General features: G+C 37.5%; 1 protein-coding gene across 3 annotated transcripts; it reads left to right on the top strand.

The window, feature by feature from the left end:
* The first annotated feature begins 280 nt into the window (after positions 1-280).
* LOC110184315 (uncharacterized) lies at positions 281-18,974 on the top strand. Of its 3 annotated transcripts, none has more exons than XM_086836759.1 (7): positions 283-552; positions 11,434-11,706; positions 11,947-12,148; positions 15,479-16,077; positions 16,144-16,603; positions 16,670-17,069; positions 17,141-18,974. In XM_086836759.1, the coding sequence occupies exons 3-7, from the start codon at positions 12,094-12,096 to the stop codon at positions 18,645-18,647; spliced, it is 3,021 nt and encodes a 1,006-aa protein (XP_086692885.1). In that variant the 5' UTR covers positions 283-552; positions 11,434-11,706; positions 11,947-12,093; the 3' UTR covers positions 18,648-18,974. The 3 variants fall into 3 exon arrangements, with proteins under 3 accessions (XP_086692884.1, XP_086692885.1, XP_086692886.1); XM_086836760.1 differs by having other exon boundaries at positions 287-552; positions 11,434-11,598; XM_086836758.1 differs by having other exon boundaries at positions 281-552; positions 11,434-12,148.
* The last annotated feature ends 3,396 nt before the right edge of the window (positions 18,975-22,370 follow it).

Here is a 22,370-nt window from a genome sequence, read left to right on the forward strand (position 1 = left end):
TTGTCAAATAAAAATAATAATATATACTTATTAAAATCCGTTTTCGTTTTTTACAGTGCCGTAAAAAAAATCTATAAAGTGAGATGCATAAATTTTAATATAATATTCTGCAAACTATTTCAAGTGTAATTACAATTTCATAGTTCATTGAATGCATAAGCCCCACTGTGCAGTTGAGGGTGATCGTTTCGACTTCAACTTCGGTTCGACTTCGGCTTGTGCTTGTGCTTGGGCTTCGGCTCGGCTCGGTTCGCTTTACGCTCGAGCCGGGCTGTCGGCTAAAGTTGTCTTCAGTTGGTCTTCACCTGCAACGGTTGTTCGCAGCTCTGGCAGTCGGTCCGAGTTTATTTCGCCCGCACATTTGCAGTTCCGTTACGTGAGTGCAGTTAGTTGTGAGCCGCCGCGGCAGTCGTCGTCTGCATTGCTCAAAATAAAGATAAAACTACAGAAACCACAAACAATATATTAATATTAAAACATACAAATACGCGGCAGCAACATTTCTCGGTCCGCATTGCTTTGCGCAACAGTTTTATTTGTATTTTTGTTTTGGTGAGTGAAAAACACGTAAAAAGTGCGTATTTGTTGTGATTTGTCTTTTGTTTTGGTGTGGCAGTGTGGTTTATCTTTGGTTTTTCCTTAGTTTTTTTTTTTTTTTAGTTTCATTGAGTTGCATTAATTGCCTTGCGTGGCCCTCTTGATCAGCTTAACATACCGTTTTTTGACAAACTTTTGTTACGGTTTTAAAAGCTCATTAGCTTGCATTCGCAATTGTCAGAATATTTGATGGACATATAAATATATATTATTTTAAAGGAATATTTGCTTGTTTATGTTTGAATTAAAACATTTTAATAATTGTAGCTGGTGAGAATATTTTTTAAATAAATTATGATAGGGCATAAAAGTTGTGGAAAGTCAAGGGGTAAAGCTGATGCTTTTATCTTACTATAACTGTACACTTAGAAGTTCGTGTTGCTGAGCTTTAAGCATACAGTGAATATGAATGCAAAAGAATTTTAAAATTACTTTAAACTGTAATAATTACACTTAAATGTATACTGCTTGATGCTAGGCGTTTCTTTTTATTTTTTATTTTTTGTTTAAAAAAGGCCTTTGGCAAAGTATTTAAATATTTCTTTCTGTGTGATGCGGCTGCTGCTGTCGCCGTGGTGAAGCGCAACTTTCACGCGCTTCAAGTGAAAACCGTGAGCCGGGTCCGAAATAAGCGAAATGAAGAAGAAGCGGCAACACACACACACACACACACACACACGGCAGCAGCCACAACACACAGCAGCCGGAGGTGACTCTACTTACCTCCAGTCTGTTTTTCCCCCACATTCGCATTGTTTTTTTTCTTCTTTTATCTTTATTACTTATTATGTTTTTTTCTGCTGCCTTACGCTGTGTTTTTCGGCTACTGTTTAGTTTTTTTTTTCTGTTTTCTGTGTCAGCGTTAGTGCTTTGCGAAACTATTTCAAAAATGCATATTTCTTGCGCTTTGAAAATGTGTCCAAGTGACTGAGTTATGGGGCACTAATTAAGGCTGCAATTCCATCACGATTTTTCTTCGAGTGTGTCCGCAGCTGCATCCAGTTTCTTAGCATTTTTTTGGTGCGTGTATTATGCATGTTTCGATTAAACTCGTTTGCCAAGGCATTAACACCTGTCTACCCTTCGCCTCCCCCTCCCTCCCCCCACCAAGAGCAGATCAGAAAAACTAAAATCATGCTGACATTGACACGAATTGTCGGGGCAACCACAGCACACACAGCACACACAACACACACACACGGCAAACAAAAGTCAAATCATACAGTTTAGAGTTTAAGTCCAACTCCAAAAATTTATGACTAAAAACCCAACAATTAAAGTGCATAAAATTCCATCAATGTCAGGCGCCAAATAGCAATGAAAATATATATTTTAATGTTGCTAACAAATTTGGCTTTTTTTCATGGAAAGAAAATATTTTTTAATATAAGGAGATGTTGGTTTATAACTTGATATATGAATTTATTTAAATTATAAAATTATCTGGGGCTTGTCATGATTATAACAGAGCATTTTGGTACTTAGTTTGACATTTGTTTTATTTTTTAAAGACTTTGCATTACTTTTAAAATGAAATGATAATAATAAGTGTTACAAAAAAGGAGTAAAAATGTTAACAATGAAATATTAAATTTTCCCAGTCATTTTTAAAGGTTTTTATTAATATTTACCATACAGTTTAGCTCTTTACATTTTAAATTTATATATTTATTTTTCTTATATTTCTTTCTGTGCCCAAAATTTGAAAATGCATTTGACATTAAATCAAGTGATTGAAGAGCCAGCGAACAATCAACTCTCGTTGGTTGTTGATTGTTGGTTGTTGATTGTTGATTGTTGACTGGTTGCTTGATGACTGGTTGATGATTGGTAGAGGAACAAGGTCGTTTACCACCACGCATATTATCAAATGCAAATGGGCATTATGTCTGCTAAATGCTGGAAAATTTTCCATGAATTATTTAAGCGTAATTTGTTTGGATAATTTTTTGTATGCCACTCAATGCCATTCAATGCACTCTCTTTATTTACACACATGTGTGTATATGTTTGCCCCCTCCTGGTGAGTTCATCATAAAGAAATTATAATTACCTGAAAAAGAGACCATTAAAACGAGCTCAAACAAATTAAATTTCCTTTTGTTCTTGACATTCTATTACTCGCGACGGCATGACTACAATTAAAAAGAGCGAATTATATTTTAATCTTCTTGGTTAATTGTACCCCGTGCCATTAAGAGTGGAAAGCTGAGACAGAGAGCTGTTCCAGATTCTTGGGAAATTCTTCTCGGAAAGTATAGAAATAGAAGTTGCAAGGGTTATCCCTGCAGCAAAATGCTGTGGAAAGCATATACAACACAATCATCCATCATTGGGTAACTGGGTTAGACCAGAAGGTTTCATAAGCTGACAAATGATATATGTACACATTATATTGTATCCGATTGGGTCAGCTCAGGCGTTCCATGAACCATAACTGGCAACTTGATGCTGTTTGCCGGTTCGCCGGGAAAGAAATGACAAAAGAGCTGGGAGTTTTGTGTGCTGTTACTGCTCCCGAAAACTGTGTCATGCATGCCGCTTGTAATTGTAATTGTAATTGTAATGGGGCTGCTTTTGCAGTTACTTTTTTTATATTTTTATTAGTAGAGATTTGTTGCACTTTATTATCGTACGATTCCAGGCACTGTTTCCCGTCTGTTGATTTATGGCCATTGTTGGCGCTGTTCTGCATCAGCAATGAGGATTGCATGGGCCCACGAAAAGTTCTGTTCAAAAAGAAAGAAAACGCTTATAAATAGTTGCCACTAATTATATGCAGCAGGCACTGAGAAAAAAATTAGAGATAAATTGAATTTATTTACTTGGAGAATCATAAAAAGTTGAATTATAAATTTAACTCTATTTATTTGCACTTATTTTAATTTTTTGAAGGTTTTATTTCTTTAATTTCATTTAACTTCAAGTATTCCCTTAATTATTATATTTAAATTTAATTTAAGCCCTTACAAAATGCTAAAAGTTAAAAAATAACTATGAGTTATGACATTAAACTGCCTGTAAAATAATATTTTATTTAAATAACCTTTCAGTCAGGTAATATTTTATTCAAATTACCTTTCAGTAATGAATTACTTCTAGTACTATTAATTATTTTATGGATTTTATTTCTTGAATGATTTTCTTGTATATGAATATTTTTTCTTTGCCTAAAGCTGCTCATAATTTTCTTTCGGTGCACCGGACAACATTAGGCTAAAAATCCCCATTGAGAAGAGAGCGGAAATTTTATGCGCTGCTGGTTTTTTGTTGTATTTTCTTGCCCCAGCTTTTTTTCGGCTCGAAACGGATCGGCTTCCTCCCTTTTTTCTTTATTTTCTTAAAGCTAAGTTGCTGGGTCCGTCGTAACAAACAGGAAACTATTTTATGCTGCCATGCGAAAATTGGCTAAGGAAATTTATACACACTTTCGGTGTGCCTTTTTTTTCGGCTGCAATCGCAACATTAGCCATCGGTGGCAAGTTTGTTGCCTAAGTCTTTCGTTTGGCAAGTGGCATTCCCCCAAATAAATGGCAGTAAGTTGAGATAATTTCACTAATCCTGAATGAGATATTGAGGAAAATGAACTATATGCTACTTGAGAAGTATTTAGATATGAAAACTCTGGCAATTTATTATAATTTCAGAGAATTTCCCAAACTGATATAATTAAAGGCAAAAGAGAAGGCGAAAATTAAATGAAAACTCCATTCATCTACTTATATATTCAAAATGATTTTCATAGAAAATGGTGTGGTATGCGATTGAATTTTGAAATTGTTCCATAATAATAAAAGTTTTTGGTTTTGTGAAATCGGACATCAGGGGGAACCTATAAATCACTTTGGATTTCCTCACTGCCCGTTTCGATTTCTTGGCGGAATGAATTCTCCATAGCAAGCAGTTGTTATAATAATAAAATAAAGCTTATCTATTGCGCCTGCCAGGTGCTTTGTATTGCGGTGAGCACACACACACAACACGCACAACATCACCTGTGTGTGCCATTTGGCTTGACAAATCAATCAAATCGCTTCATGCGAATTTCGATTGCACAAAAACAAAAGGCAAAAGACAATGCATTGGAATTGTGAATTATTAGTGTTTTTTTTTTGTTGTTGTTGTTGTTGCCATTTGGCAATGCCATTCGGAGTGACCACTTCCATTGTCCGCCATTCGTTTGGCTCACGTCCAGAGCCACCAAATGAGACATTCGCAGACAGCAGACGGCAGACGGCAGACGGCAGACAGAAGGTAGAAATAGAGGAAAAAAATGCACGGAGCTGCACTTTTCTTTGGCATGGTTCGGTTTTCCCAATCGATTCGCCGACTTTCCCAGCCAGTTCTCAGTTCGTCTCGGGCTTGTCTCAACTTCGTCTCGCTTTTCCCCATTCAAATGGGATCTAAACACTTGGAGAAAATTGCTATTTACGAGCGAATATAATTATCAGAAGAGAGGGGAAAGAATTAATATGTAACCTGACAAAAGGGTCTTAACATTTAAAAGAGTAGAAGATTGTTTATGATTTCAAAGATATATTTTTAAGAAATAATATTTAAATGAATACTACCTCATTGAAAACGGATAACGGATAAATTAGTTAATAATTTATATATCTAAAAAACTAATAGGTTATCAAAAACTAAAAGGTTCTTTTATCACTAAAGATATACAACTACTACTACTACATTTTCCGGGAAATTATCATAAATTATATTTACAGGAGTAGTTACCTCAAATTTTAAACATATTTATTAGTGGCATTCTACATTTATTAAGTTTTAAATGACAAGCTAAAACTTTGAGCAAATTACATTTTCAGACACCTTTAAAGTGACCACAAATTAAGGCCAGACTCATCTTACATTTATCACGGTGGATTCTTAATTTCTAATTTTCACAGTACTTGCATTTTTTTCCCCAATTTTTTTTTCTGTTACAGTAGATATATACCGTGCAGAAGAGATCACAGACACTCGTTCCTCGTAATGAGATGAATTAGCCGCCAAATGTGAAAATGAGCAACGGAAAGCCGCCAAATTGGGTTAATCTATTTGAAAGTGGAAGCGCTGGCCCCCACAAATATATTTATATATTTTATATATGTAAAATCATCCGGTATAAATCACCATCTAAAACACATATCTCATAAACAGATAATGTAAATAGAAGATAACACTTTAAGGTATTTGATTTTACAGAGCAGAGAATATGTAACCCAAGAAATTTGCCAGAAGTTATAATTTTTAACAGCTTTTATTTATTATTTATACTATGTATTGCTGAGACATTTCATTTTTTTTACAATTTTTGTGGAGCGTATTGAAGTTCCTTCTTGTGGCCAAGCTTATGATCTTTAAATGTTATAAAACGGTAGTAATGTAAATTTAGTCAAAACAAATAAAGCCTAGAGGAGCCAAGATTAATTTACACTTGAATAGGAAGCAAAGGATCTCTTTAAATTTTTTCTTTAAAATTTAATTAAAAATGGAATAATAAATTAACTCTGCCAGTCTTACTCTCTAAAACGAATCAGTGATTCCTGTTGGTCATTCTCCTAAAAGATTGCGATGTTAATCAGAGAGGAGTTTATATACACTTGCAGTTTGCAATTGAATTATAGGATCTTTAAAGCATTCTTTATCTATATTTTTATATGCAAATTTTTTCAAAAAATCATAGTTTAAAAACTCATAACTAAGCCTAAAATGCATTAATTTAAATTTGGAAAGCTTTCCTATGTTAGTTTTTATTAGGTTAATAACTCTGCATACTCAATCTAAAATAAAAAAAAAATTTAATTTTTAAAATTTTTTTTGACAAGTTTTCCGATAAAGACCCTCTAAAATTTTGAAAAAAATTAGTAAAATATTTTTTACTGCCTGAGGTGCCTAGATCGATTCGCCTATGAATGCTGATCAAGAATATATATGATTTATAGGGTCGGAAATGATTCCTTCAATGCTTATCAAGCTTGTGATTAAAATTGTAATACCCTTAGAGTATAATTAAGATGGGCAATATTAATTAATGAATGCATAGCTGGCACAACTGATTCTAGACCTAGAACTGATCACTCTCAAAGCATCTATAAACAAGATATAATAGTCATGGTTAAGACTTACCGGAATTGAGGACACGTCATTGTTTACTTCCATCCGGTGTAGAGCTTCTTTCTGTTTATCCAGATCCATTGCGTTGGGTGTAGGTGATGTTATTTGGGTCGAAGGCCAATCACTATCACTCCCACTTTAGTTAAGACTTATTAACTACAAGTCATTGTTTACTTCCATCCGGTGAGGAGTTAATTACAAGTCATTGTTTACTTCCATCCGGTGAAGAATTAAGGACACGTCATTGTTTACTTGCATCCGGTGCAGAGCTTCTTCCTGATTATCCAGATGCAGGTGATATTATCACTATCTCTTCCACTTTCACCATAGATGTTGCCAGCAGCCACTCCGCGCACCGAATGAGGCCCGAGGGCCGGTAGCGCCCTGTATTTATAGTCCCCGGGGGAAGAGAACAGAGAATGAGTGAGCGAGAGAGTAAGGGCTATCTCTGGAGAAAGGCAGAGAGAGATAGAGAGTAAGGGCTGCCTCTTGAGCTGCACAGACATAACAAAAACGTTGCACGGTGCATTAAGAGAGTGAGAGGGAGAGGGAGAGGGGGAGTTTTGCAATTTACTTTACATTTAAGGATCGTTCCTATAGCAGCTTTATGATATAGTCGTCTGATTTTGATAAAATTAAAGCTAAAATTCTGAAATATTATAAAATGGCTATTTCTCTAATTAGATGAAAATATCTTGAAAACTGAAGGAGTTTGAATTTTTTTCTAAACATTTTCCGATCGTTCCTATGAAAGCTATATTATATAGTCGTCCGATCCTATCCATTTAGTTTTCTAATAATTTTCAGATCGTTACTATGGGAGATATATGAGTCATTTGTTGTTTTTGTTGCTCTTCATCTTGTTTAATTTTATTAAAAAGAAATGAAATCTTAATTAAATGAATTAAAACCATTCATTTAAATTATTATTTTTATACAAGTTTGTTTAAATTATTTTTATGAATTATTTTCATATATATATGTTAAATTTTTATTAGTATATTAGTATATCGGGTTTAAATATTTAAAAAACTAAACCCTTTTTTAATTGTTGACAAAGAAATCTTTAAAAACGGTGTACAAAAGCATATATATCTTTTGGCAGTCATTAGCTTTAGCCTTCGCATACCCACAATAAATTATAAAATATGTTTATTCTAGGTATATTAAATCAATATTTTTAAATGCAATATTTTTTGGGTAAATCATAGTCTTCAAATAAGTCAAATAAGTCAAAATAGCATTAAATACAATTCGGAAAACTGTTCTGTGCTAGTTTTTATAGGCTTAACAAATCTGCATATTGAGATTTAAAATTTAACAAACTTATTTTTTTATTTTTAATTTTTGACAAGTTTTACGATATAACCCCTTATAAAATTTTGAAAATTTTTCGAAAATTTATTTTTCTACCGAACAGTTGTAGAAAGAATCTTCCGTTGATGCTGATCAAGAATATATATGATTTATAGAGTCGGAAATGACTCCTTCCCCGAATTGCAAGCTTCTAACTGAAATTATGACACCCTTGAAAGGGTATAAAATAATATATATTTTTATCAAGTAAACATATTAATGTAATGTAAAACTAGAAAGATGGAGCAGAGGATCCAAGTTAGCTTTTCTAGGGAAATCAGTAACTTAAATAGAACATTTTCCGAAGGGTTTTCAGTAGCTGGGGTGGCCTGAGATGTTGGGCTCTTGTCGGATCTATTTCTCTAAATTATATAAGTGCCTGTTCGGCGCACCTCAGCATTTTAAATGGGATTTTCTTTAGTTTTTTCTTTTATTTATTACTATATATTGTTGAGAATTCATATTTTACAGTCCCTCGTTTCTCGTAATGAGCTGAATTAGCCGCCAAATGCGAAAATGAGCAACGAAAAGCCGCCTCAGAGTCTCAAAATTGGGTTAATCTTTTTGAAAGTAGAAGCTCTGACCGCAGCATATATATATACATATGTATATATAGAAAGCATCTGATACATAGATCCCATGCGAAAGTCACCCAAGAAGCATTATTTAGTGCTTTACTTTCATTTTGATGGCGCTTTTTGTTTAGCTTGGGAGCAAGATGATGATGCTGACGTCTCTAAAGGTCCGCATCTTGACTTGTCTTTTTTTTTTTGGCTTTCTTTAGCGACATCTAATTTCTTCATTCTTTAACGGTACTCGCACTTTTTAATTTCGCTTTCCATCACAGGTATAGCTAAAGTCCATTAGATGTTCACACGATGTGCCAGCTCGATAGAGATTGCTTTTAATATGTACCTACTATATAAGGTGGTTAATTAGGGGGATGAGCAATTAGTTTAAGGAAGTCATTAGCTAGAAAATATCAAGAAAACTCAAAGTAACTTGTTACAAAAACTGCTTATAAAGAAGACATAACACTTGAAATGTAAGAGAACTCATTTAAATGTAGGAAGGATGCTTTAAAGCATTAAATATAATTATATAAATCCATACCCAAGTCTTTTATAATCTAGACTTTCAAAGTCTTTTTGATAATTAAGCAATAATAAGAAGATATTAATGAATATTGTTAGTAAAGCTTCCTAATTAAATTTCCCATTTAAAATAGTCAAGGAAACTTCATGTCTGTCCAGAAAGTGTTAAGTGCAACCGATGACAAAATCCATCGTTAGTTTATCCATGCCAGCTAATGTATCTTTGTATCTTTGTATCTGTGTTGCACAATCCGCTAATGTCTTAGGGGGAGGGAGGCGCTAATTGGTGGATCACGTAGATCACGGCTACACGCCGCCAACGAAAGTGAAATGATGTTGATTGAACCACCAAAGGCATTGTTAATCAATAGTGGAAACATCTCTTCAGCTTCCATTTCGAGTTACAGTTCCAGTTTCAAATTCAGTTTCAGTTTTTTTTTGTTTGTAGGTTTTCACTTTCGTTTGTCACATCTTCACCTGAGTCACACCTCTTTTGGTGGCTCCGTTGCCACTTGCAAATTGGCCAAAACAAAAAATATATATGTATAAATACAAGAAATGTCAACAAACGGCTCGATGGCTCCGCTCTTGGCTTTGTCTCTGCCTGTTGACCCAAATGCGAGGCGGCCGAAAAAGTGGTCGGGCTGGATTTTTAGTGGCCAGAATGCTCTTCGCAGACAAGTGTAAGGTCAATGGACTAAATGCCGCAAAAATACACCAATGTTCATCTGATGCACAAGATGCAAGAAACGAGCTGCAAGTCATGACTAGTCCGCCGGCAGACGCACATGCGCAACATCCTGTTCGGGTTGCCATTTGCAACCGGCCTATTATACAACTGCCACACGGCTACACTTGGCGAAAAAACAGAGAGAGAGAGAGAGAGGAATCTTTTATCTATAGCTCAAAATTTATTGAATTTTGAATATATGCGGGAATGCTTAAAAAACGTATGAAATAAGTTTATTGTTATTACTTACTTAAAGAGTACCATTGTTTAACCATTTTAAGAGATTCGTTGTTGAACATTAAGTAACTTTGATTAGTAGATAGCAATGAGCAGTAAATAACTATAATCAGTAAATATCAATGAACACTAAGTGACTATGAGCAGTAATTAACTCTGATCACTAAGTATGTATGACCAGAAATTAACTAAGAGCAGTGAGTAACTATGATCATTAAGTATCAGTTTGAATGTATGATCAGTTACTGACTTTGAACACTTGTAAACAATGACTTGCAACTTTTGTAACACAACACATGTCTGATACTTGGCTGACAGCAGTCACTTCGTTCCGGGGATGTTAGAACTAGTTGGGAATCATATGCACAGATGTGCGCAAATAACTATGAGCAGTAAGTAACTCTGAACACTAAGTAACTATAGCCAGTAAGTAACTCTGATCAGTAAGTACCTATAAGCATTAAGTAACTCTGATCAGTAAGTATCAATCAACATAAAGTAACTATCATCAGTAAATAAATATGATCAGTAATTAACTATGATCACTAAGTAACTATGACCAATATGTATGTATGATCACTTACTTAATTTGAACACTAGTAAACAATGACTTGCAACTTTTGGAACACAACACATATCTGAGACGTGGCTGGTGGAAGTAACTTCGTTCCGGGGATGTTAGAACTGGTTGGGAATCATAAGTACAGATGTGTGAGATTTGTTTTGCATCAAATTTAAGCTATTTCAATGAAACTATCGTGTTCTTCTTCTATCTAATTTTACTAGTATATAAGTCGAAGCATGGTGAATCGGTGGACTATATATTTACATATATATAGCTGATATAGGAACAATAGGACAATTTTAAGAATAACAAATAATAACTTTTTCAGTTTTTAACTAATTTTCATCAAATTTAATATGTAGCCATTCTATATTAATCTAGAATTTTATGTAGAATTTTATGAAAATCGGATTACCATATCATATAGCTGCCATGCAAACGATCGTTAAAAATAGAGGACATGAAATGAAAGCAGGCACAACTATATTGTTTTTTAACATGAATATATATAATTTATATTGTTAATCGAATTTTAATCTGTTTCTATTGTTCTATTGTTAATATTTATGCTCTCTTACCTATATTTATTTTGTACTTAAAACATATTTATACATTTTAAAGTCTCTTGTAATTAATTTAAGCATACAAACTTTAAGATATATATTCTTTTGTATCATTATTTTCCTTCAGTGTCAAAAATCGAAACCGTTTAAATATGACTTTGTCTCTTCTGATTGCAGACGACTGATCGCCAAGCCATCAATCAGGCCATCAATCAGTCAGTGCCGCTTGTCGCAAAATTGGAGCTGGAGACGGAGCTGCAGAGCTCTCTCCCTTCTCGGAGAAAGCCGAGACACTTGAGGCCAAGATCCGAGAGACTCGAAGATCGGATCGGAGATTCCAGAGTGAGGATTTGCAAAGATTGCAGGGAGATTCCAGATCCGGAGACTCGAGCAGTGTCGCCAGTTCGTAATTGGTTGTCTGTCGTCTGCCTTTTTGGCTAAACTCAGTCAGTGAGTCAGAGAGCCTCTTGGACTTGCAGTCATAGTCATAGCCATAGTCATAGTCGCGACTCCAAAAAGGCAGAGGCACAGTCACAGTCACAGGCACAACCAGCTTTGCTTTGGCTTCAGCTTCAGCTTCAGCTTTGGTTTGGCTTTGGTTGTCGCCCCGGCAGGTTCACAAATAAGTGAAAGTGAATTTGTTTATTGTATATATAGTTTTTTTTTTTATTTTTTTTGCTATTACCAAAGCGAAAGAGACGCATAACACATCTGCAACGAGCAATGTTCACAGACAGCGAGTAAAATACACCAACAGAGTGTATATCAAAGAGATATAGAGTGTATACATCTGATATAGAACAACTTAAGTACTATATATAGCAATATATAGCAACAATGCTAATTGCCTGCTGCCTCCTCTTCGTGCTGCTCAAGTGCCACACCGCTCATGGTAAGTATACGCCCCGTGGGCCCCCTCCATTAACTAATTGCCAAGCGGCGGCGCGAGACATTAACTAATTTACTTAGCGCTCGACTTGCGTTTTGCTTTTAACAAATGTGTGTTGTGTTGTGTAGTTATTTCTTCTTTTTTTTAAATTTATTTTGTATGTGTCTGAGGGGGTGTTAGTTTGCCGTGATTGTGTCAATTGAGAAGACGATCAACGAAATCACTTTAGTGCCGCGTTGATTGCACAATCTCAGTCTTAGGGAGCACTGTACGCATGAGGTGACAAATAAAAGACACAAATGTGGGTTACATCTTAAGCAGTTTGTTCAGATTTCATCGCAATTTCACTAAATATTATCGAGTGATTCCATTAGACCTAAAAAACCATGGTTTAAAGTTGAAAAAATACCATCATGACTAGGTTCTTTGATTTTTAATTGCACAACAGCACTTTTTACCTACTTTATATATTAAATAATTTCTTAAAATATATTTCTTTGAACCCACAACTATTTCATTAAATCAATTTAATATTCCATTGCTGTTTTTTTTGCTGTGTACATTTGCATAAAAAACTCAAGTGAGAGAGATGAGAGATCTCTGTCTGTTATGTGAAGGTAAAACCAATAAAGACCAAAATAGCCAAGATTTATTTACCCTTGGGTTTGGGCCATGGATTGAAGTGCAGAGGATCTCTGCTTGGTATTTATTTAACATTAAATTCAAATTTTATAAATAAATAAACTCTGTCCAGTCTTACTCTTCAAACTAAATCAATAGTTCCTCTAAGGCACTTTCTTAAAAAGATTTCAAAGTTAACAACAAGGAAACTAATTTCGGGAAGCCAAAGTTTGCAATTGTATTAAATTATTTCAAAAAATCAAATCTTAAAAAACTCATAATTAAGCCAAAAGTGCATTAATTTCAATTCAGAAATCGTTCCTGTGTTAGTTTTTTGGCGCTTAACAAATTAGCATACCAAATTAAACTTTTTAGGAGATTAATTTTTTTTTCTTCTATTTTTGAAGATTTTAAAGACCTTTTAACCCCTTTAATTTTTTTTGAAAAAATTAGAAATGTTTGTTTTGCTACCTCAGATGGTCAGAAACATTCGCCTATTGATGCAGATCAAGAATATATATGATTTATAGGGTCGGAAATGACTCCTTCACCAAATTGCAAGCTTCTGACTGAAATTATAATATTGTAAGTGTATAAAATATAATAATATATATTTTATCAAGTAAACATAATAATGTAATGTAAATAGAAGGTAAAACTAGAAAGGCATTCGATTTAATGGAGCAGAGGATCCAAGATAGCTTTTCTAGGGAAATCATTTACTTAAATAGAACATTTTCCGAAGGGTTTTCAGTAGCTGGGGTGGCCTGAGATGTTGGGCTCTTGTCGGATCTATTTCTCTAAATTATATAAGTGCCTGTTCGGCGCACCTCAGCATTTTGGATGGGGTTTTCTTTAGTTTTTTCTTTTATTTCTTTATGAAGATAAATCTTTAGTTTTCTTATTTAAAAAATATGTTTTCCCAAGTCTTTGTTGAACTTTTCCCTATGAAAATACTATTGACTAAAACAACTATAATAATACTATAATACTTTACATATAAACTACTTCAAGCAGGACAGACAGCGGTAAATTGGTGCTCAGTGGATCGAATTTTCCGATTTTTCAATGGCAAGGCGGGAATCTCTTTTGATTCAATTTTCCGCCTTACGTTTTCCCTCCTCCTCCCCCACCCCTTCCAATGGATTTGGAACGCACGCCACGAGGATGACATAACGCCGCCATTCGTGTGCGCAAGTGTGTATGATGGATCGCCGGAGCGTGATTGCGTTTTTAAAATAACCAAATACCCAAAAGTCGAACCTGAAACCAAAACTAAAGACAATAACCAAGTCCAAAACTGTGCGCACGCGCAATGAGCTTCTGCCGTTCCCAGAAAGACAATGGGGAAATAGTGCGATATTCCAAAATTAATTTAGAAATCAATAAAAACACAGCAAAAACGAAAATTTACATATGTAGGAACGCTCAAGTTGTGAGCAAAGATCGTAAAAATATACGGTGCACTCAAGAGATATAGCACTATTTGAGATTGAGATACTTTGAAAAACTGGACTGACGTATCACCTGAACACTTTAGGACACTGCAGCTACTGAAAACCATTGGATAAAGAGTTTCTTTTCAAGTTGCAGAAAAATGTTTAAACAAAAATCATGGCTAATTAAAATTATATATTAAGATCAGAATGTTGGCCATTAAAGGGACATCCAAACGCTCTTTAAAATTTGTAAAAATTACAGAAATACAAATTAAAATAATTAAAAAAAGAAAAATAAATAACATCCCATGCAAAATGCTGAGGTGCGCCGAACAAGCACTTATATAATTTAGAGAAATAGATCCGACAAGAGCCCAACACCTCAGGCCACCCCAGCTACTGAAAATCTTTCCGAAAATGTTATATTTTAGTAAATGATTTCCCTAGAAAAGCTAACTTGGATCCTCTGCTCCATTAAATCGAATGCCTTACTAGTTTTACCTTCTAATTACATTACATTATTATGTTTACTTGATAAAATATATATTATTATATTGCAAGGATATTATAATTTCGGTTAGAAGCTTGAAATTCTATGAAGGAATCATTTCCGACTCTATTCTTGATCAGCATCAATAGGCGAATCGTTCTAGCCATCTCAAGCAGAAAAAAAGTTTTTCCATTTTTTTTTTTTTAAATTAAGGGGTTTCATCATTAAAATTGTCAAAAATCGACAAAAATTTTGATTTCTTAAAATATTAAATAAAGTATGCAGATTTATTAATCAAATAAAAACTAACACAGGAACGATTTCTGAATTGAAATGAATGAATTTTTGGCTTAGTTATGAGTTTTTTAAGATTTGATTTTTTGAAAAAATTTGCATATAAAAATATAGATAAGCAAGGCTTCAAAGATCCCAAAATTCAATTGTAAACAGCAAGGGTATTTAAACTCCAGCTTTCTGGCTACCTAAAATCGTTGGTAAAATGTTCTATTTCAGATCTAGACATACGTGTAAATTTATAATACAAATCAAGGCTAATTGGGATCGTGATAATCAGAGACTTTAATCCGGTAGAGCTTCCTCGCATATATGTATGTTACTTACATTCCTCGGAGGGAGGAGTCCAAATTCCAAATGGAATTCAATAAAATCTATTTGCTGGCGGAGGCGAACGTGCTCGCCATGCACAGAACCGCATTTATTTACTTAAATTGCCACTGACTCATATTTGAATATATACAAATTTTAATATCTATTTATTTATAGCCCTCGCCCAGGAGGAAGTGACCTCAGTGCCGCAATATGTGAACTTCACGGAACTATCGCTGGCGGTGCAGGAATCTCTGGTGGCCCACGAGGAGCGTCAGCAGGAGCGGGCACGGCATCAGGGACATCGCTCGAGGAGGGCGGTGAAGCGGGTTTGCTATGGTGAACTGGGTTGCTTCGAGGACTCGGGTCCGTTTGCCTATCTGGAGATGCTACCCTCGCCGCCGGAGGAGATCAATACCAAGTTCTATTTCTACTCCACACGCCAGCGATCCGATCGGCCGCTGATGGAGCTCTCCTTCCTGAACATGACCAATGCCTTTCGTGGCAAGCGGGAAACGGAGCCCAGCACTAGTGCACCGACCGATGGCAATGCCGGATCATCATCATCATTATCGTCTGGTTCTGGTGTCACATCATCATCCAACAGTAGTCAGACCTTTAGCACAGAGCGTCCCAGTGGCCAGAAGAAGGCCACTCCTTCCATTGATGACCTCGAGGGCTTCGATGAACTCTCCGTCCGGGTCATAGTCCATGGCTTTGGGTCCGCCTGTCCACATGTCTGGATCTATGAGATGAAAACGGCCCTCATGGCGGTGGTAAGTTCGAGAAGAGTTAGTTCCTGGACAATACTTACATCTCATATTTACCTTTTCCCCTCGCAGGAGGATTGCATTGTGATCTGCGTGGACTGGGAGAATGGAGCCACCTTCCCGAACTACGTCCGGGCGGCGGCCAATACCCGTTTGGTGGGCAAGCAGCTGGCCATGCTTCTGCGCAACCTACAGCAGCACAAGGGTCTGGATCTGATGCGTACCCATGTCATTGGGTTTAGCCTGGGTGCCCATGTCTCTGGGTTTGCGGGTGCCGAGCTGCCGGGATTGTCAAGGATCACAGGCCTAGATCCGGCTGGACCGCTCTTCGAGGCCCAGCATCCGAAGGTGCGGCTGGATAGCAGCGATGCTGAGTTTGTGGACGTCATCCATTCGAATGGAGAGAACCTGATCCTGGGTGGTTTGGGTTCCTGGCAGCCCATGGGGCATGTAGATTATTATCCCAACGGTGGACGCGTCCAGACGGGTTGTTCCAATCTCTTTGTGGGCGCTGTAACTGATTTTATATGGTGTATGTTTGGAGCTATAATTATTAATGAACGATTAATTAATAATATTATATTAATTATACCGACAGCTGCCCAGGCCGCCGAGGATGAGGAGGGACGATCCTTGTGCAACCATCGGCGTGCCTACAAATTCTTTATTGATTCGGTGGCACCGCGCTGCCTGTTTCCCGCCTTTCCCTGTGCCAGCTACGATGACTTCCTCAAGGGTCGCTGCTTCCCCTGTGCCCAGGACGATGAGGATCTGGCCGAGGGTGTGCCAAGGTGCGGCAATATGGGCTACTATGCCGACCGTTCCACGGGACGCGGCCAGCTGTATCTACTCACCCGCGAGGAGGAGCCCTTCTGTGCCCATCAGTTCCAGTTGCAGATCTTCAACTCGTTCAACGATCTGCCCCTTCGCACCATTGGGCGCCTGGAGGCCATACTCGAGGGGGATGGCGGCCTCAACGAGACCTTTGAGATATCCGAGTGAGTGCCTCTTAAAACCAAGTCCTGCTCTGAAGAAATGTAATTTATACTCTCCATCTCTGCTCTCACAGGAAAGACGACGCAGAGTTCTTTGCCGGCGACATTGTGTCCAAGATTATTGTTCCACATCCGGCATTGGGTTTCCCCACAACGCTGAGCCTCCACTACAAATCCTACAGCGGCTGGCTGAGCAAGGGCCTGCCCCACTGGGACATCGACAAGGTGGTGCTCACGGATAGCTTCGGACGGAGCCACTCACTGTGCCGGCCAAGCACCAAGCTAAGCAGCGGCAGCCCAGTCCGCATGCGTCTCCATTCCGGCAATTGTGAGCTGGACAACCAGGAGGATTATGGTGCCTACACCACCCACCCGCCAGGATCTGGATCTGGCTCCGGATCGGGTGGAGCTAATCCCACGCTCACGCCCACCGATGTGCCCGACTCCAGTGTCCAGGAATCGGCTGTGGATGGCGTGGAGAGTGCCAAGCAACGCAAGGATATCTTCAATCTGGGCACCAGCTTCAAATTGGCCAGCAATCAGACCTATCCCCTCGGCCAGGGGGATGAGCTGCCCTGGCAACCCATCTTGGTGGGCAACTCCCTGGACAATGAGACAGCAGCGGCAGCTGCAGAATCGAGTCGGAGCCTGTCATCGGATCCTGCTGGTGAAATCTTCGAGCCGGTGCTCAAGGATCGACGTCTGGCCGTGAACCGAGGACGAAATCTGCAGGATTACGGCACGACCAATAGTCCCGAGATCGTGGAGCCCGTGCTGAAGGCCACCACGCCGCGTGTGAAGCAGGGCAAGGATCTGGATCTATCCGGCGACATTGAACAGGCTCAGGCACCGCCGCCAGTGGCCAGCTCCAGTTCGACTCCTGCGTCCGCTTCAGCTCCAGCTACGCCACCCAAAATGATGGCCCAAATGGGCACTGGCCGATCCCCGGATCCGGATGAACCGCAAACCGTCCAGCTGCTACCTTTCCGGCTGGGTGAACTGCTGCAGCGGGCGGAACGCTACGCCCGGGAGACGCTCCTGCCCCTGATCTCGGTGCAGGCGCCGCGTTTCTTTGGCTTCAATGTGACACCCCACGATCGTGATGCTGTGCGTCCGTCGGAGTCACGAAAACCCCGCTATATACCACGCTACGAGGAGTCTGCGTTCCTGAATACCACCACAACCCTAAGGCGGCGCTCACAGAAGGCATCGCGTCGTTCCTCGTCCCTCGTCCAGCAAAGGAATCTATTCCGGTTGATGCGAGCCCGTTCCCGAGAGCAGAATGGCAACGGCGGAGAGTGGCAGGACCAGGTGGAGCACCAGGAACAGCAGCAGCAGCAGCAGGACAAGGGCCACGCGGTTGAGCCGGGAAACGAGGTCAACTACTACACGAATATGCTGCAGTCGGAATCGCGTTCCATGCGGCCAGAGGTGCCGGAATATAGAGCCGTATTCATAGATCTGCCCACTTATAGGCCTCCGGTAAGCCAGGCCGGATCCGTTGCAGCCTCTACTCCACTGGCATCCGCATCCGCTTCCAGGGGTCGAAGACGCGGCAGATCCTCCTCAGCGCTTCCCTGATATCCGATCCGCAACATCTCAGCTGTCCCGCCAATTGGAGGGATGAACACTTTGTGATATGCACACCAGATCGTGGCTCCACCCACTCCCCCCATCACCGTCATCATCATTATCCCCGCTCGCTACTCAACACACTGTAAATATATATCAACAATATAAAAAACAAGGAAACGCAACAAAAGCTAAATGGAAATTGAAATGGAATTTCAAGCCGTGGACATTTGCTTAGGTTAGGCTTCGAAAATAAGATTTTAAATGTGTGAATTTAAGTAATTACTTTTAAGATAAACGCTATAGTCGAGGCTGTCGACTTTAAGATACCAATAATCGAATGTTTTCATTTTGGAAATGGAAATGGATATAGAAATGGGTACATCTTTATTTTTTTACGGGACATAGCTAGATCGAACCGGCTGTTCTTGCTGATCACGAATATATATAGTTTGTAGGGTCGGAAATGACTCCTTCTGGGGATATTGCTGTTTTTGTAAAAAAAAAATAATTTTTGTTGTTCTTGTTGTAGTTCTTGTAGTTGTTGTTGTTGGCGGCCACAGCGAGGCTTCAAACTGGCCGGTTTCAGCTTAAAAATTGAGCTGGAACACCAGGCCAACAGAAGGCAGCAGCAAGCGGCTGGGATTTTTGCAAACTGTTATATTAATGTACCATCGATCTGGCAACGCTGGCATGTGAAAATTCGACCAAGATTGCCGGACTGACGAAAAATTTGCCAGATCGATGGAAAAAGAACATGCCAGCGTTGCCAGATCGATGGTGTTCAGTATAACAGTTTAGCCTTTTAATTCTCTTTACATGACTTGACATTTTACATGGAGCAAAGCCATCGAACGGCCGATTTAGGCACTTACCGAAGTTTCGAACCTCGATGAGTATTTTATGTTAGAAGTAAGCGGGAACTTTTCGATTTTTGAATTTAAATTCAAATGTGGCGGGTAACTAAATGTATTTTATATTTAATTATAATTTTGGATTTTATCAAATAAGTGGGGGGTTTTTAATGTTACTTTACACATTAAATTTGTTGTTGTTGTTGTAAAATTATACTTTTTTTTTTTTAATTTTAACATTTTGAGTAAAAATCCATTAATTGGCCGACGGATACCAACTTTTGGGCTTTCCATAAGCCAGGTCGGATCCGCTGCAGCCTCTAGCGTCCACTGGCATCCAACTATTTATCCCCATTTATCTTGCCATCAAAGGAGAATAATATAAAAACCCTGTTGATATTTTGAATTTTTCCTTTTAGCATAATTTATTTTATATACTTTCCATTTAATTTGTTTTATGTTCATAAAGTAACGTGTGTCTGCCTCTGTCTGTGTGGGTGTGTGTGTTTGTTTTGAGCATGTGTGTGTGTGTGAGTCTGGATGTGTGGTTTTTTGTGTTGATTTTGTTTTCTTGCTTAGCTGGCTGACATTTCTCATACATATTCATTTGTTTTTTGCTTTTTATGCATTTTTTATATTCATTTTTTAAGCTGCTTTGATTTGAAGTCCAATCTGGTTTCCTTTTTTTTTTTTTTAATTTACAATGATTGTAAAAATTGTATTTTGGTTTGCATTTTGTTGTTTTTTGTCTTTGTTTGTTTTTTAAATTTCTCGAAAGTCAAACGGTAAATTTTGTGCTTGCTCGCCTTGGTTTGTTTAGTTTTTGTTTCTTATTGTAGTTGTTGGTGTTGTTTCTTATTGTTGTTGTTGTTTTGTTGCCTTCTAGCAGTGTATGTATTGTGTGTGTGTGTGTGTGTGTTTGTCTGTTTCGGTTTTCGCTTTCTCCCGTATTTAATATATAATAATCTTTTTTTGCTTTCTTCCTTTCTTCTCGTTATTTTTTGTTTGGTTGGTTTAACTATTTATAAAACATTTCATTTTTAGAATCTTAACAACATATACATATACATATATATATATATATATATATTATATATATATATTATATACATATATTGTATACATCTATATATTTTTATAATTGCTGCGGCGCTTTTTATTTCTGTTATAATTTGATTTACTTAAGTGTTATCTTTTATGTATACTTTTAATATGTAAATTTGTTTAGCATTAATTCATAAGTAGTGTTTTTTTCATTTTCTTTTGCTTTTTTTTCCATATGCCCATCTTCTGTTTGTTCCTTGCTATTTTGTTGTTGTTGCTGTTGTTTTTCTTGGTTTTCTTATTTCATTTTGTTATTGTTGTACGCATAATTTACATGGAGTGACTACCGCCTTTTGCTAACTCTCCTTTGCCAGCTTTCTTCCCGTCTTCCCACTTCCTGTCCCCACTCTGTTTCCGGTATATCCTTCATCCTGCCTCTTACTTGATCTGGGCCTAATACTCTGAGTGTATGTGTGTGTGTGTGTGTGTGTGTGTGTGTGTGTGTGTGTGTGTGTGTGTGTGTGGGAGTGTGTATTATCTAGGCATTGTTAGTTATCATATATTATTACCATTTTGCATTTACTCTTAATTGTTGTGTTTCGCATGCTTGAGCTAAGTATTATTATTAGGTTTTTTGTTGGTTTCTTTTTAATTGCATAGAAAATGAAGACTTGGAATGGAGTCGAAGTTGCGAGTGAAGACTGAGCTGAAAATTGCCTTGAAAAACTGCCCAAAAGTTTATTATGATAAAACCATTTCCTACTTTTGGGCAAAGCATTTAATGCTTTTCAACTATCTTGGCTTTATGCATAATTGTTTGCTATTACAAAATGGAAACAACTAAATAAATCAATGGTATTATTACTTTGCTCGGAATCGGATTCATAGAACTCCCGTAGGTTTCGCTCTCTCCTCAGCTATGGTTCTGTGTATAATATATATATATATATTGTATTTTGTTAGGTTTTCCATTTTCATTTGGTTTTTTTGGTATTTTGTTTTTGTATTTATTCCAGTCTTTGTATTTATTCATTTTATTCGCTTCCGTTGAAGCAACGAAAGGATCTGCGAAAGAATCTTCCTGGACTTTGAGATCACGGGAAGTGGGCACTGGGAACTTTTGGGGGGATGGGGGCGGAGTCTCTCTACTGGAAGGCGGCTGGAAAAGTAGCTGTGACTCTGCAGGCTGTACTTGATCCTAGGCATTACTTTAGCATAGTATTCTACTCGCTCGTTCGCTCTCGTCCTTGCTGTCCCACACGCTCGCTTTCTGTTTCCCTCTCGCTAGTACACTTAATTATTTTGGCAAGTTATCATTATTTTGTTAATTCTTCTTTTTTTTAGGTTTTTTTTTTGTGGTTTTGTGACTTGTTTTTGGTTTATATCACTTTTAGTTGTAGTCTGGCCAAGTTGGTTCCTTTTCTGCTACTGACTTTGCCTCTCTTTCTCTGCCTTTCTAACTTTCTGTCCTTTTCTGCGGTCTCTCTTTCTTTCTTATCTTCTTTTTTTTTTGTTTAATAGTAAGCTTCTTTTTCTCTTAGCAATTTCTCATTGTTTTAATATTAATTTGTAAATTACGCTTATAAAAAAAAAATATTTAATTTGTTTTTTTTTGCATGACTTGAAGACGATATGTTTTTTTTAGTTTTAAGTTTATTATTAGTATTATTATTATCTGTTATGTCTATATAGAGATTATTGTATAATTACCATAGTTAATATTAAGAATATCTGTTTTATTATGCAATCTTTGCTGTCTGTATTCTTGTTATTGCTCATTTTGGTTGTATCTAAACGATTGGCCGACCGAGAACTTTTCAACGAATCGAACAAA

The sequence above is a fragment of the Drosophila serrata genome, unplaced genomic scaffold (assembly GCF_035046125.1).
Source record: "Drosophila serrata isolate PLE 108 unplaced genomic scaffold, ASM3504612v1 contig_293, whole genome shotgun sequence".
NCBI classification, from domain to species: domain Eukaryota; kingdom Metazoa; phylum Arthropoda; class Insecta; order Diptera; family Drosophilidae; genus Drosophila; species Drosophila serrata.